Source organism: Microtus ochrogaster, chromosome 2, assembly GCF_000317375.1.
Source record: "Microtus ochrogaster isolate Prairie Vole_2 chromosome 2, MicOch1.0, whole genome shotgun sequence".
Classification (NCBI taxonomy): domain Eukaryota; kingdom Metazoa; phylum Chordata; class Mammalia; order Rodentia; family Cricetidae; genus Microtus; species Microtus ochrogaster.
This window is the reverse complement of record NC_022010.1, coordinates 27378405-27392768: the sequence shown is the minus strand read 5'-3', so window position 1 is coordinate 27392768 and position 14364 is coordinate 27378405. Positions and strand designations below refer to the sequence as shown.

The following is a 14364-nucleotide window of genomic DNA, read 5'->3' as shown; positions in this document are numbered from 1 at the left end:
CTGTAGACCAGGCTGATCTCGAACTCACAGAGATCCGCCTGCCTCTGCCTCCCGAGTGCTGGGATTAAAGGCGTGTGCCACCATCGCCCGGCCCTTGCATTTATTTTTACTTTATTTTATTGTATTCATCAAAGTTCTCATTATTATTCTTATCAAAGTAGACAGTACCGCTTAGGGAGGGGTCATCCATCTTCTTAACAACCCACAGGTAAAAATGTCCAGTAGAAGGCGATGTTTCCACGAGATAAACACACGGTATTACAGGCAGTGGAGATCTCCCCACATCTACGCACACCATGATAGATACCAGAGAGAGAGAAAGAGCCACAGCAAGCTTGTAAAGGCACAGCAGAAGCAAAAGTCCTTTCAGGGTCTGCGGTCTCATGTAGAATCAGAAGGAAGTGAACGTCCTGCCCTGGTGTGCTTGCTGGCCTGTTTTGGGGTCCAGGGAAGTAGTACCCTTTATACAAGAGTAAATTTTTTTGCTGGGTTACTTTCACTTTCTGTTTTCTGTGTGTGGGGTCGCCACAACGTTAAAGTGGTTCCCAACAATCTTGGGAAGGTTGAGAACTGCTGGCTCTATTAACCATCCATGAGGACAGGTGAGATGGTGGCAGTGGCTTATAAGTGCTCACTGGAGCCTGACGACCTGAGTTCATGCATACGGTGGAAGGCAAGTGTCCTTTGAGCCATCCCATGATCCCATAGGACGGGGTAGGAATGGGGCCGAGCTTTGTCTCCTAACAAATCAACCTATCATTTCGTCCAATCAGAACGTCAAGTAGGGGGCTAGGGAGATGACCTAAGGGTCTGACAACACTGGGGGCTCTTTCCAAGGACCTGGGTTTCATTCAGTAGTTGGTAATCTCAGTTCCACACGTCTGACACCCTCTTCTAGCTTGCACGGACATTGTGCATGTGCACACACACATTTAAATAAATAGAGAAAAACATTTTATTTTGTTTTTTTATTCAAGACAGGGTTTCTCTGTGCTACATCAGTACACCAACTCCATAATAGCAGGTAAGGTTACCTGTTCAGAAAGGGAGGGGAGAAGAAGGCAGGAGGTAAGATTGGAGTAGGCAGTTTAGCACAAAATATCCCAAAGAAAAGCAACCAGGCCAGGCGGTGGTGGGCGCACGCCTTTAATCCCAGCACTTGGGAGGCAGAGGCAGGTGGATCTCTGTGAGTTTGAGACCAGCCTGGTCTACAAGAGCTAGTTCCAGGACAGGCTCCAAAACCACAGAGAAACCCTGTCTCAAAAAAGCAAAAAAAAAAAAAAAGCAACTAGTTTTTCTCTTGAGTGAAAGCCAGATGCCGTGGGCATCTGCATCCTTACCAAGGGCCCAGAGATGCCAAAAGTGTTTGGGGTGTCTGAACTCCGATCTGATTCTTTTTTTATTATTTGATGGTTTATTTTTACTTCATGTGCATTGATGGTTTGCTTGCATGTATGTCTGTGTGAGGCTGTCAGATCCCCTGGAGGTAGAGTTACAGGCAGTATGTAAGATGCTATGTGAGTGCTGGGAATTGAACCCGAGTCCTCTAGAAGACCAATCGGTGTGCTTAACTGCCAAGCTATCTCTCCAGTCCCTCTGATCTGGTTCTTAAATGTTTCTAGGGTTTATGTTGCTAACATTTCTTCTTGGGAGGAGAGACTAGCTCTGTCTACCTCTAAGGTCCCTGAGAAACCAAGGCACAGGTCAATCCAAGTTCAGTATTTATCGGACTTCCTTACACAGCATCTGTGAGGGTTTACTTACTGGGGTGTGGGCCTCCTTCCTTATGAGCCACATTTGAAAAGCCTTACCTGGTAGGAAGAAGGGCTCCAATATCTACATAGATGAAGCCCCTCCCCCCTGCCAACCCAACAACCCAGCCCCTCTTGTGGGGAACTGAGGAAGCCCCGTGTGGCTGTGTAAATAGCAGACGAGGTCCTGAGGAAATGCGCAGGTGTGCACTGTCAAATCAAGGACGGGTGCCTCAGGCCCACAGGGCTTGGCAGTCTTCTGTGGGGTGAGGCTCAGAGGGATGTCAAAGCCTTCCTCTAGAGTGTGAATGTGGACCGTGTGTGCAAGCGCAAATACTTAGGAAGAACTGATTAGTGCGTGCGAAGTACACGTGGAAATTGCAGCCTCCTTCTCCCAGATGTTACAGCCTGGGGCTGGTCAACTACAGACAGGAGATTAGCTCCTGCTTCCTGCTGTTCTGTGAGGTTCTGGGTTGTTTCTGTACGTGATGCCATTTCACAGAGTGGCCTTGGCCCACCAGACTCCAGCTTTTCAGGACACGTGCCTCTATCCATTCTTCCTTCCCTGTTTGCTGCAAGTCAGGCCAAGTCTCAGCTGAGCTGGCAGCTGTGCCCTCTGGTGTGTGTATGTGTGTGTGTCAGGTCAAGTCTCAGCTGAGCTGGAGGCTGTGCCCTCTGTTCTTTGCTTGTGTGTTTGTTTGTGTGTGTGTTTTGTGCATATGTGCAATGGTGTATGAGTATATATGCACGTGTGTGTGTCTTCCTCCAGGCCATGTGCAAGGTTTCCAGATAGTAGAGAGGAGTTGGATACTTAGGGGCGGGGTGTAATCGCTCATCAAACCATCTGAGGTTCTGTTTAGCAAGGGGGAGGCACACTGCCTGCTCAAAGATGGCAGTTGCTTGGCTCAGAGGTCAGTCACAGTAGTTTAGTTCTTTAGAGGAGGAGATGTTAAAGTAGTAGGCAGGTAAGGCTTGTTAAGAGAAAACTCTTCTCTAAGGAACAGAATCTCCTGCCTGGGTGGGGACCCAACATTCCAGCTGGGCCTGGCCAATTGACAAGAGCCTTGGGGCGGGGGAACCAACCATCCAACCAAATAAAAACAGAGAGAGAGAGAGAATAATGAAAAATTTCTTGTCTTAGGGCCCTTTTCCAGAGGCTCAATAAAACACTCTCACCAAATGATTCTAGTAACTTATCATAATACTATTATTTTTGTTTATGCAACTTTAAAAACTGCATATGCTGGCTAGGTTTAAAGAAAAAAATGTATAATGGGGAATTGTGAGTTGGTTTTTTGTTTTGTTTTGTTTTTTTCCTGTCAAAAGTTTGTTAGCTTGCTAAACATACCCACTCATCGATAGTTTTTTTATATCAGGAGATTGAGAGCAAAAATGGGTATAAGGAATTAATCATTGCGTTTGGTATTAACAAGACCTAGCAACAATCAGGCTGTTTTGTATCTTTGACCCTAGCTAGCCTAATAAGTCAGACAGCTCAATGGGCTAATAATGGGCTATATAAGTTATAAGAGTTAATAAGAGGCCTGAGCTAATGGGCCAATCAGTTTGTAACTAATGTAGACCTCTGTGTAATTTCTTTGGGACTTAACAACTGTGAGAACCGGGCAGGATAGAAACCCCAGAAACCTCAGACAACAAATGGTGCCCCAAATCTATTTACACCATGCTATAACATAACAGAATATAGCATGAATGATAAAAAGTAGACACAGATATTAGGATTAAACCTGAAGATCAGAAACGCAAAGCAGCCAGCCATTGGCTCTTACCTCTACCTCAGACCAAAATGGCCATCCTGCCTCCACGAATTCTCAGAATGAAACTGAGCCTGAGACCTGTCTCCTCCTTTTTATCTTCCTCTAGTGCTGGGATTAAAGGCATTACTACTACCATCTGGTTTTTTATAGCAACTAGTGTGGCTAGTGGGATTAAAGGTGTGTGTAACCAGACTGCCTGGTCTGTGAGGCTGACCAGTGTGGCTGTTTTACTCTCTGACCTTCAGGCAAGCTTTATTTATTAAAATACAAATGAAATATCACTACACTCCCCCTTGTTGTCTAAAATAAAAAAGGCTATAACTAGTATAAGAAAAACTTTACATACTAAGTGCAATACCATTTGCAATATATACAGGCAGTAAATACATCAACAATGTCTAGTTCATTTGCCTTTGACAAATTCAGAGAAAATACTCCATATCCATTCTCTCTTGGCAACTCCAAAGTCTTGTGCCTAATTTACTTTCTTTCATAACTTGCACTACTATTTAAAACTATCTTTTGATATCTCTCAATCTTATATACTTTATATTTCTTTTCTGAGTCTTGTAAACAGTGAAAGATATAACTGTCTAGTCTTTAACTACCTCGGAGACCCAATGAAGACATAATACTAACTGAGTAAGCATGAAGTGTAAGCAAGTGTCTTCAAAAAAAACTGTGAGAAATGACAGAAACAGATGGCTGTCTGGACAGTCACCCGATGTTCCTCTGCAATGTTAGGGCATCCATCTTTGGCCTACAGGCCTAGAATATCTGACAGACTTTTCTATGAGGCAGAGTTTTTGAAGGACTGTACCTGCCTTGTCTCGGCAAGGTCTGGCAGTCACAGTCTTCTGTGTCCTTCTTGTCCCATTAGGACAGCATATTGTCACGAGTTGAGGAAAGAGCATTTTGTTGCCCAGTGGCTAAATTTTGCCATGAAGAAAGTAAACTCCCTGTGGCATTTCTTCAGTGCCCATCATCTTCTCTGAAGTGGGTTGGTGCTGCTAAGAGCAGACATGTCTCATTGTCAGAAAAAAGAAAAAATAACCTATGCTATGAAAACATCTTAAATGCTATATTCTGTAGATCTCTGAAGTGTTTGATGATGACCTGCCTATCTAAAATATATCTTTATTTGACCTAGAAAACATACCTAATGTGACTACAAGTTTGTTTATAACAGGTGATTAACTACTATCCTGTATTTCCTTATTATCCTAAATAGTTGGTAATAATAATTTTCAAGGACCATAAATTTGTATTACATTGGTATATGTATATAAATTTATATAAGTTTATATAAGTTATAAGAGTTAATAAGAAGCCAGAGCTAATGGGCCAATCATTTATATTGTAAATTTATATTTACATTATATTATAAATGTAAATTGTATAGGTAAAATACCTTGAAAAGGAGTGGAAATGTAGTGAAAATGTTCTAACAAAATTAATCTCAAATTTGTATTAATATCAAAATTTGTATACAATATACAAAAATCCAATCCAATGTAAAACTTCTTTTTAAAATTTATTTACTTATTGAGGATTTCTGCCTCCTCCCCGCCACCGCCTCCCATTTCCCTCCCCCTCCCCCGATCAAGTCCCTCTCCCTCATCAGCTTGAAGAGTAATCAGGGTTCCCTGACCTGTGGGAAGTCCAAGGACCGCCCACCTCCATCCAGGTTTAGTAAGTTGAGCATCCAAACTGCCCTCGTGGTCCTGAGTTCCTTGCTTGTGATCCCCCTCCTTCTTCAAATCTACTTTTAAAAAGCTACTACTAGCTTTAAAAGTTTTACATTGGAGCTTCTGTAAAGCAAAGGACACTGTCACTAAGACAAAAAGGCAACCCACTGACTGGGAGAAGCCAGCTTCAATCTTTAATCGGACTGGGATGGCGGTGACAACAAGACCATTTGCATATATGTCTGTAGAGAATAGCAGAAACAAACATTTGGGAAGATTTACGAAATTTTATCCTGTTGGAAATGTGATATACTAATAGGCCAATTTACTCTTTTTTTTTTGAGACACTTTTTCTGGATGATTTGCCCGTTTTCTTCAGATGTCTCATTTGTCTGGTGGTGTTTAGATTCCTTAGCTGAAAGCCTTTATTCTCCTGAAAATACAGAAACAAAACCCTTCCCCAACACTAATTTCGAGGAGATTCTCTTTTGGCAAGTTATAACTAATCAAATGAAAAGCATCTGTTAGTTTTATTAGTAGAGATTAAATGGCCATGCTGTTTGATGAACTATCATCTCTTCTAATTAAGAGGTGTCTCTTCTTCAGATCAAATCTTTATCAAGTGAACTTCCTGCCCTGGTGTGCTCGCTGGCCTGGTTTATGGTCCTGGGATGTACCCTTTTTACAAAAGGAAATTTCTTTTGCTGGGTCACTGTCACTTTGTGCTTTTCTTTGTGTGACACCGAGATTATTTCCCCAACAAGTTGATGGCTTATCTTAGATTTCAAGTCCATCTAGGGGAGTGCTCAGACCCTCTCTCCCTGAGGGGAGATGTGTCCCATGGCTCTGTTGCATTGGCACACAGGGGCTCAGGTGATCGACACTCTTTTGAATTGGTATTGGTAATGATCCTAGGATAGGATTCACAAAGCAGAAAACACCAGGGTATCCAAGAAAAGTCCATGTATAGATCCAGTTATGAAATGCATAGAGCCACTGCTCTATGGGGCTGGGATTTTCTGGATGTTGGATGAGGGTGGAGGTGTCTCTGGCTTGAAGTGAGGACAGGGTCTGGATCCAAAGCTCCATGGCTGTCCCTGGTGACTTCATACAGGCTTGCTTCTGGCCGTGCTAACTGGAGGACTGTACCGACATGCCTGTTTCTTTCTTTTCTTTTCTTTTTAATTTATTATGTATACAGAGCTCTGCCTGCATGTATCCCTGCAGGCCAGAAGAGGGCATCAAATCTCATTACAGATGGTTGTAAGCCACCATGTGGTTGCTGGGAATTGAACTCAGGACCTTTGGAAGAGCAGCCAGAGCTCTTAACCATTGAGCCATCTCTCCAGCCCCCGACATGCCCGTTTCTTAAAAGCACTTAACAGGAGCTGGAGAGATGGCTCAGTGGTTAAGAGCACTGACTGCTCTTCCAGAAGACTTGGGTTCAATTCCCAGCACCCACATGGCAGCTCACAACTGTCTGAAAATGCAATTCCACAAGATCTGACACCTTCACATCAATGCACATAACAAGATCTGACACCTTCACATCAATGCACATAAGAATGAAGTTAAGTAAATTGTTAAAAAATTATTTAAAAAATTATTTTAAAAAAGCACTTAACATAAGACCCCAACCTGAGAGGGGTCAGTCAGAGATGGACAAGGCAAAGCATTTGAGCTCGGAGTGCAAAGAACAACCCTAGAGGGAGTTGAACCTAATGAGAAAGAAACACATTCTCCATCTGAAGGCAGCAGGGACCCTGCTCCTTGGCACACTCAGGACAGAGGGAAACAGTTGTACAACAGGTTTTTTGGCTCAAGAAAGCTGGAAAATGCTAGATTTTTTTGGTTTTTGTTTTTGCTTTTTGAGACAGGGTTTCTTTGTGTAGCTGTTGCTGTCCTGGAACCCACTCTGTATACCAGACTGGCCTCGAACTCACTGATCCACCTCTGTGCGATATCTCAAGGTTTTCTGGTTTATACGTTTTATAGCCTCATCTGTGAAGGAAACTCACCCAGTGTTTGAGAGTGCTCTGACGTTTGACATTCTAAGGACAGAAGGAAATGATCTTTATAACAGATATTACCAACTCGACGATCTATTTCCTAAGATGGACAGCATGTTCTGTTCCCATATGTTTTTCTTCCTGTACTTCCTCATCTTTGTTCTCCCTGATATTAATCAAGTAGAACATTTGATTTCCTTATAAACATGGCTTAAGGATTATAGTGTCTTTGTATGTAGTTGCCCTTAATAAAAACACAGCCCAGGAGACATTCTGGAACCACAGAGAGTCTCCCATGAGCTACCATGCTTGGCTTGGCTGGGTCCTAATGTTTGTTCCTCCAGCCCACAGTCTCCAAACTAGTTCCTTCCTCTCCCTCCCCATTTTTGTTTTGTTTTTTCGAGACAGGGTTTCTCATGTTACAGACCTGACTATCCTGGAACTCACTCTAGACCAGGTTGGCTTTGACTTTAGAAAGAGAGCTGCCTGGGGGAGGGGGAGGGAAATGGGAGGCGGTGGCGGGGAAGAGACGGAAATCTTTAATAAATAAATTAAAAAAAAAAGAAAAAAAAGAAAAGAAAGAAAGAGAGCTGCCATTCTGCCTCCTGAGTGCTGGGATTAAAGGTGTGCAGCACAATTCCCAACTTCTCTCCCCTTAAAACTCCTTTTGTTTTATGTTTGTAATCTGGTTCCAGTGGCCCACTCCTGACTTCCTTGCACCCTGAGTATCCTTGCTTTTGTTTTTCATTTCCAGTCACAGTGACAAACACAGGCTACAGAGAAAGAACAGGCTGATGCCATCTCATTGCATTTTTTTTAGCTGCTTTTCTGTTTTCTGTATTTGTCTTAGGTACTGTTCTATTGCTATGAAGACACACCACTGGGGAAACTCAAAAGAAAGCATTTAACTGGGGTTTGCTTACCGTTTCTGAGGGTTAGTCCATGATCATGGCAGGAGCAGACAGGCATGGCACTGGGGCAGTAGCTGAGACCTTTACAACCCGATCCACAGCGTGGGCAGAGAGAGACGATACTGGGGCCTGGTGTGGACTTTTAAATTCGCAAACTTCCCCCAGTGACACACCCACTCCATCCAGGCCACACCTACACAGTCCACACCCTTAGTCCTTCCCAAATGTTTCCTCTAACTGGGGCCCAAGCATTCAAACATATGGGCCTATGGGGGCCATTCTCAATCAAACCACTACAATGTTTGCTAGGTAATAGGTACTAAATAAAAAGTAACAATACTGTTGAAGTCAGACCTTGGAGAGGATACAGAGGATCCCCCTGCCTAAAATAACTCTCAATAGCTACTCCAGTCTCAGGTTTTTTTTTTTATTTTTGTTTTGTTTTTCTTTTTTTGAGACAGGGTTTCTCTGTAGCTTTGGAACTCTGTCCTGGAACTCGCTCTGTAGACCAGGCTGGCCTCCTGTCTCTGCCTCCTGAGTGCTGGGATTAAACGTGTGCACCACCACTGCCTGGCTTGTTTTTGTTTTTTTGAGACAGGGTTTCTCCATGCAGCCCCTGGATATCCTGGAACTCACTCTGTAGACCAGGCTGGCCTCGAACTCAGAGAACTGCCCGCCTTTGCCTCCCGATGCTGGGATTAAAGGCACGCACCCCCACCGCCTGGCCGATAATAAAACTTTTAAAAATTTATGTGTATGGAAGTTTTGTCTGCATGTATGTCTGTGCACCACAGATGAAATGGAGTTATAGATGGTTGCTACTGCTTTATAAGCACTGGGAATCCAACCTGAGTCTCCCGAAAGAGCAGCTGGTGTTCTTAACTGCAGAGCCATCTTTCCAACCCTGATATTAAAACTTTTAAGATTTAAAGTTTAGCCGGGCGGTGGTGGCGCACGCCTTTAATCCCAGCACTCGGGAGGTAGAGGCAGGCGGATCTCTGTGAGTTCGAGACCAGCCTGGTCTACAGAGCTAGTTCCAGGGCAGGCTCCAAAGCCACAGAGAAACCCTGTCTCGAAAAAAAAAAATAAATAAAGTTTAATACTTTGATCCAAACCTCTTCTTATATCAATGAAGTTATTGGTTTGCTCTTTCTAATAATTTTAGAGACTGGCTTAAAGGACATGAGTGTACAATACAAAGTTTAAAGTGTTTGGTTTTTGCCCAACTATTTTCTAAAGGTTACACGGTAATTAAAAGTGCAAGACTATGAGTGTGGTGGCACACACCTTTAATCCCAGAACATGGGAGGCAGGGGCAGGTGGATCTTTGAGACCAGCATAGTTTACATATTGGGTTTTAGACCCGCCATGGCTATACAGCAAGATCTTGTCTCCCATCTCTCCGCTCCACCACCACCACCACACACACAGGGGTTTCTATGCAGCCCCAGTGCAGGCACTCTACAGAGAAAGCCCTGCCCTGGCACTCTGTCTGTCTGTCTCTAAAAAAAGACAAGACCAGAAAAGTGGACAAGTTTTCAATAATTGTATCTGGAGGTCTGCATTAATGTGCTCAGAGGGATTAAAAAATAATATTTTGCCTCTTCAAAGGTCAACTAGGTTCCAGAGGACTGAGACATGAAATAATGAAATGTCCCGTTCTCTAGGGAGGCAATAGAGACCCCGTGCAGAAGGTTCTAAACCAGTAGTGTCTACAGAGAGGAGGGCTGTGTTAGCCTTCCTGTTGCTGTGAGAAGACACCATGGCCAAAGCAATTGATGGAAGAAAGAGCTGATTTTGGTTTACGGTTCCTGGTGGTTCGAGTCCATGATAGGAGGGAAGCGTGGCAGTAATTGGCAGGCACGGTGGCTTGAGCAGCAAGCTAAGGAGGGTTCAGCCCATCGGCTTTGGTTTGGGTCAGGGTTCACCCCTTTTACGAAAACGTATTGCCTTGTGGGAATACTTTCATTTTGTTTATGTGGGTTTTGTGTGTGTGTGTGTGTGTGTGTGTGTGTGTGTGTGTGTGTGTGTGTGTGTGAGAGAGAGAGAGAGAGAGAGAGAGAGATCTATTTCCTCCTCCTGCTCCTCCTCCTCCTCCTTTTCTCCTCCTCCTTCTCTTCCTTTTCTTCTTCAACTCAGAGACCCGCCTGCCTGAGCTTCCGAGCTCTGGGATGAAAGTTAGGCGCTGCCACACCCAGTTTTGAGATTATTGTTTTTTCCCATCAATTACTTGGAGTCAGGCTAGGCAACATAGTTGGAACCTACGTTGGGTTCCTTAGAAATTGAGAAGCCGGGCTGCAATTCACGAGACGGTGTCTTAAAATCAACCCAGAACGCCAACAGAAATGAACGAAAATTGTGCCCTCCTTACTCTCTCACCCGGTACACACCATGCACTGCACACGCAGATGCACTCCCGGACAGAACCGAACAAGCTCACCGCGATCCGCGAACGTGAGCGAAGCCATTCAGGCAGCCCCATGGTCCCTAACCTTTCCCGGCTCGGTAACCAACTAAAGACACGACCCCACCCCACACGCCACGCCCCCACGCGCGAGCAATTCTGTCCCTGCCGCGCTGCCGTCGCGAGCGGGGGGTCACAGGTCACGGCGGCGTTTGTGATGACGTGGTTTTCTGCTCTCACCCGGAAAGGCCGGCGTTCGCGGCGGGCGCGCGGAGCCGGCGTCTCCTAGGCGCCCTCTGGCCTGTCTCCGGCTCGTCCCGTTGGCCCCGGGGAGCCACTCGCTGTCTCCGGAGCGGCCGGGAGGATGGTGCGGGGCAGCCCCGGACCCGCCGCGCGCCGCCGCGAGTGACCGGGGCCAGGCTGCGGGCGTCCGCGGAGCCGCCGCTGTGTGGGGCGGTGAGTAGGGGACAGGGTCGGGGTCGGCATAGCGGGCGCGGGGGCCGGGACCCCGGGCGGTCGGTGCGCGGGCTCCTCCGCCCGCTTCAGCTCCGCTGGTCTCCCCGGCCCGCTCCATCCTCCCGAGGCCTGAGGCCTGCAGAGTCCTGGCTCCCGGAGCCAAGGCCTGTGATCGTCGGGATACGGCCGAGTGGACGTGCTTTGTAATTTTTAGGAAAGAAGAAAAAAAAAAGATTCGGTTTTGGAAATTTTAAAAACGTTGCGTTTGTGTCTGTTTGTGCACGTGAGTGCAAGTACCTTCAGAATCCAGAAGAGGGCGTTGTGTTCCTAGAACTGGAGATAGAGGCCATTGTTAGCTGCTTGATGATGTGGGGGTTGAGAACCTGACTCCGGCCCCCTGGGGTAGCAGGTGCTCTTAACCCTCGCGACCATCTCTCCACTCTCTATTTGTGTGTGTGTGTGTGTGTGTGTGTGTGTGTGTGTGTGTGTGTGTGTGTGTGTGTGTGAGAGAGAGAGAGAGAGAGAGAGAGACACCAGTTTTAGTTTTTTTGACTTTGCTTGTTGGTGACATTCTCCGGCTGGAGAGAAGGTGGGAGGGAGCCACCCATCCGCACAAACCCAACACGAAGCAGTGAAATTCTGTGCGCTGTCATCTTAGATATCTTCCAGATAGGTTGGCTTGGAATTCCCTACTCAGCCTTCAGCTACTGATCTTCCTGGCTTAGATTCGCTAGTTCTGAGATACAGGTGTGTACCAGCCTGCCACGCTTGACAGGGTGATAACGGTATTGTTTTGTTTTAATCTTCGGAGTATTGGAGATGGGGGTGGGTGTCATGAAACCTCGGACAGCTCAGGCTCACTGATGCTGACCTTAGATTCCCGATTTTCTTGTCTTAGAAGCCCTAGTTCTGGGATAGTAGGTGTGCGCCACCATGCCAGTTAAGCCTGGCTTTAAAAAAAAAGTGTTTTCTTTGTTGTTGAGACGGTCTCACTGTGTAGTCCAGGCTAGCCCGTAACTCTCAGTATGGTTTGGTTGTGATCCTGCTGTCTCAGCCTCATAGTTGGGGTGATAGGTATGTGCCACCAGGCCCTGTGCAGAAACCCAATAGTGGTAGCCTGCTTGGCAAGGCTAGGGAATGAGGTCAGTTCTTATCTGCCATCATAGTTTGACACAGCAAACCAAGGCATGATGTCCATGATTTCCACATAACTGAGGCATTCAGCTCCAAGTCTCTGGATCCAGGTGTGGGTTTAACATTCGGGAAATTAAACTGAAGGCACATCACAGCTCTGGAACTGTGATTTTTCCCAGGCCGACGCTGGTTCAGTCTTTGCTTTTGTGTAGACATGTTCAGGAGAGCATCAACTTACTATGTCATGCTTCTTCCGTCTCGTCTTTAGTGCTCCCCTCCTCTTGAACACACAGCTGAGGAGACATGGTCCTGATGGGGGAGGCAGTAGAGCGTAGTGTAGGGATGGTGGACCTACAGGCTGGTTTTTGATTGTGGAAAATCTGTAGAATTCCAATTGTGGTCCAGGCCTATGGCACATGCCTGTAATCTTAGACACTTGTGAACTGCCACTGGGGTGCTGGGATCCTGACCCGGGTCCCCTGGAAGAGCAGCTGAGCCTTCTTTCTAGTACCACAAAACTTGTTCTTAATTGTTTATTTTTATTTTTTTTGATTTTTGAGACAGGGTTTCTGTGTGTAACCTGACTGTCCTGGAACTAGCTTTGTAGACCAGGCTGGCTTCAAACTCACAGAGATTCACCTGCCTCTGCCTCCTGAGTGCTGGGTTTAAAGGTGTGCGCCACACCCCACCCCCACCCCGCTCCGGCCTAATTGTGTGCTTATTAAAGTTATTGTCCATAATGATGTAGTTGGTGCGTTCATAGCATGTGAAGCCCTCATACTGGCCCTGGTATTGTGTGATAACAGTGAGTCAAGAGAGAATCAGCCTCTGCCACTTACACGCCTGCATACATCCTTGTCAATTACCTAATCTATTTTGACTGGGTTTCCTCTTCTGTAAATTAGGGATACTGCCTATTGGTGGTGGTACACGCCTTTAATCCCAGCACTCGGGAGGCAGAGGCAGGCGGATCTCTGTGAGTTCGAGACCAGCCTGGTCTACAAGAGCTAGTTCCAGGACAGGCTCCAAAACCACAGAGAAACCCTGTCTCGGGAAAAAAAAAAACAAAAAAAAAAACAAAAAAACCCGTCTTGAAACCCCCCCAAACCCAAACAGACAAAAAGAAAGCTAGGGCTAGGAATCCTCACCTAGCAGTGTTGGTAGGATTAGAACACCCTTCGGTATATACTAAGCAGTTATGTGCTCAGCTCATTGGCATGTAGTAAGTAGTTATTTTCTCCTTACCCTGTTGTAATCTGGTTTTGCCTCTGTTACTCTTGAGAGTTTCTTACATAGTGTTACTGACATCTTTAATTTTCATTTCATTTTTGGTCACATTACTTAGTTTGTATTTGCGTGTGTGCATACGGAGCTGAAAGGACAACTCTGGAGTCAGTTCTCCCCTCCCACGGTCAAACTCAGCCACTGCACTTGCAAGGCGACACCTGTATCCCCTGAGTGGTCTTAGCAGGCTGTTTTTAATTTAATATTTTACTATTTTAAACACTCCTAGGCAAGCAGATCAGTAGTTAGACCTTTATTTTTTTAGTCGTGGTTAAGATTTTGGAACTAGAGTTGCAGACACAGAAGGTGTGCTACAGTTAATTCTGGTGAGTGTCACACAGCTGTCCCCTGTCCTTTCAAGTGACGTCCCCACAGTTAGCTGCCGTTTGCTCCAACTGTCTGTAGTTTGGCCTGCCTCTGCCTCCTGAGTGCTAGGATTACAGTGTGTGCCACCATGCCTGACTCAGAAACCTTGCATCTCTTTGCTGAAGAATACATTAATCAGAGCCTTTAATTTCCTATTTGAAAATGTTTGTGAATGGTAGAAAGGAGTTTTGAGTTATAGATACTTGGCTGACTCAAATGTTTTTCTGTTTAAAGTCAATCAAATTCCTAAGAAGTAGAAGTATGTCTTATTCCTGGTAGCACAGGCCTTTAACCAAGTACTTGGGAAACAGAGGCAGGTGGATTTTTGTAAGTCTGGAGCCTGCCTGATATGTATAGCAAGTTTCAGGCCATCAAAGCTACACAGGAAGACCTTGTTTTAATAATAACAACAACAATAATAATAGTAATAATAAAATAAAAAGATAATCATGCAGAATGGTAAGCATTTTTAAAAATCTCATTTATGAATACATAGAAAAACTGAAAGCAGAGTAGTTTTTAAAAATCCTGATCTGGGGGTGCTGGAGAGATGGCTCAGAGGTTAAGAGCATTGCCTGCTCTT

At 45.3% G+C, this 14364-nt stretch overlaps 2 protein-coding genes across 2 annotated transcripts in view; one reads left to right on the top strand and one right to left on the bottom strand.

Moving 5' to 3' along the window:
- Nucleotides 1-10734: 10734 nt before the first annotated feature.
- LOC106144077 (collagen alpha-1(I) chain-like) lies at nucleotides 10735-11115 on the bottom strand. The gene has a single exon (XM_013350495.1). It carries the CDS (start codon nucleotides 11113-11115, stop codon nucleotides 10735-10737), a length of 381 nt encoding a protein of 126 aa, XP_013205949.1.
- Nucleotides 10774-14364, top strand: part of Tmem248 (transmembrane protein 248) — an 18269-nt gene continuing 14678 nt past the window's right edge. The window contains exon 1 of the mRNA XM_005344677.3: nucleotides 10774-10997. The gene's annotated coding sequence lies outside the window, so the exon portion shown is untranslated. The remainder of the gene's footprint in view (nucleotides 10998-14364) is intronic.

Coding starts and splice junctions, on each gene's coding strand:
- LOC106144077 (XM_013350495.1), bottom strand. CDS start 11,115: ATGGAGCGGGCCGGGGAGACCAGCGGAGCTGAAGCGGGCGGAGGAGCC.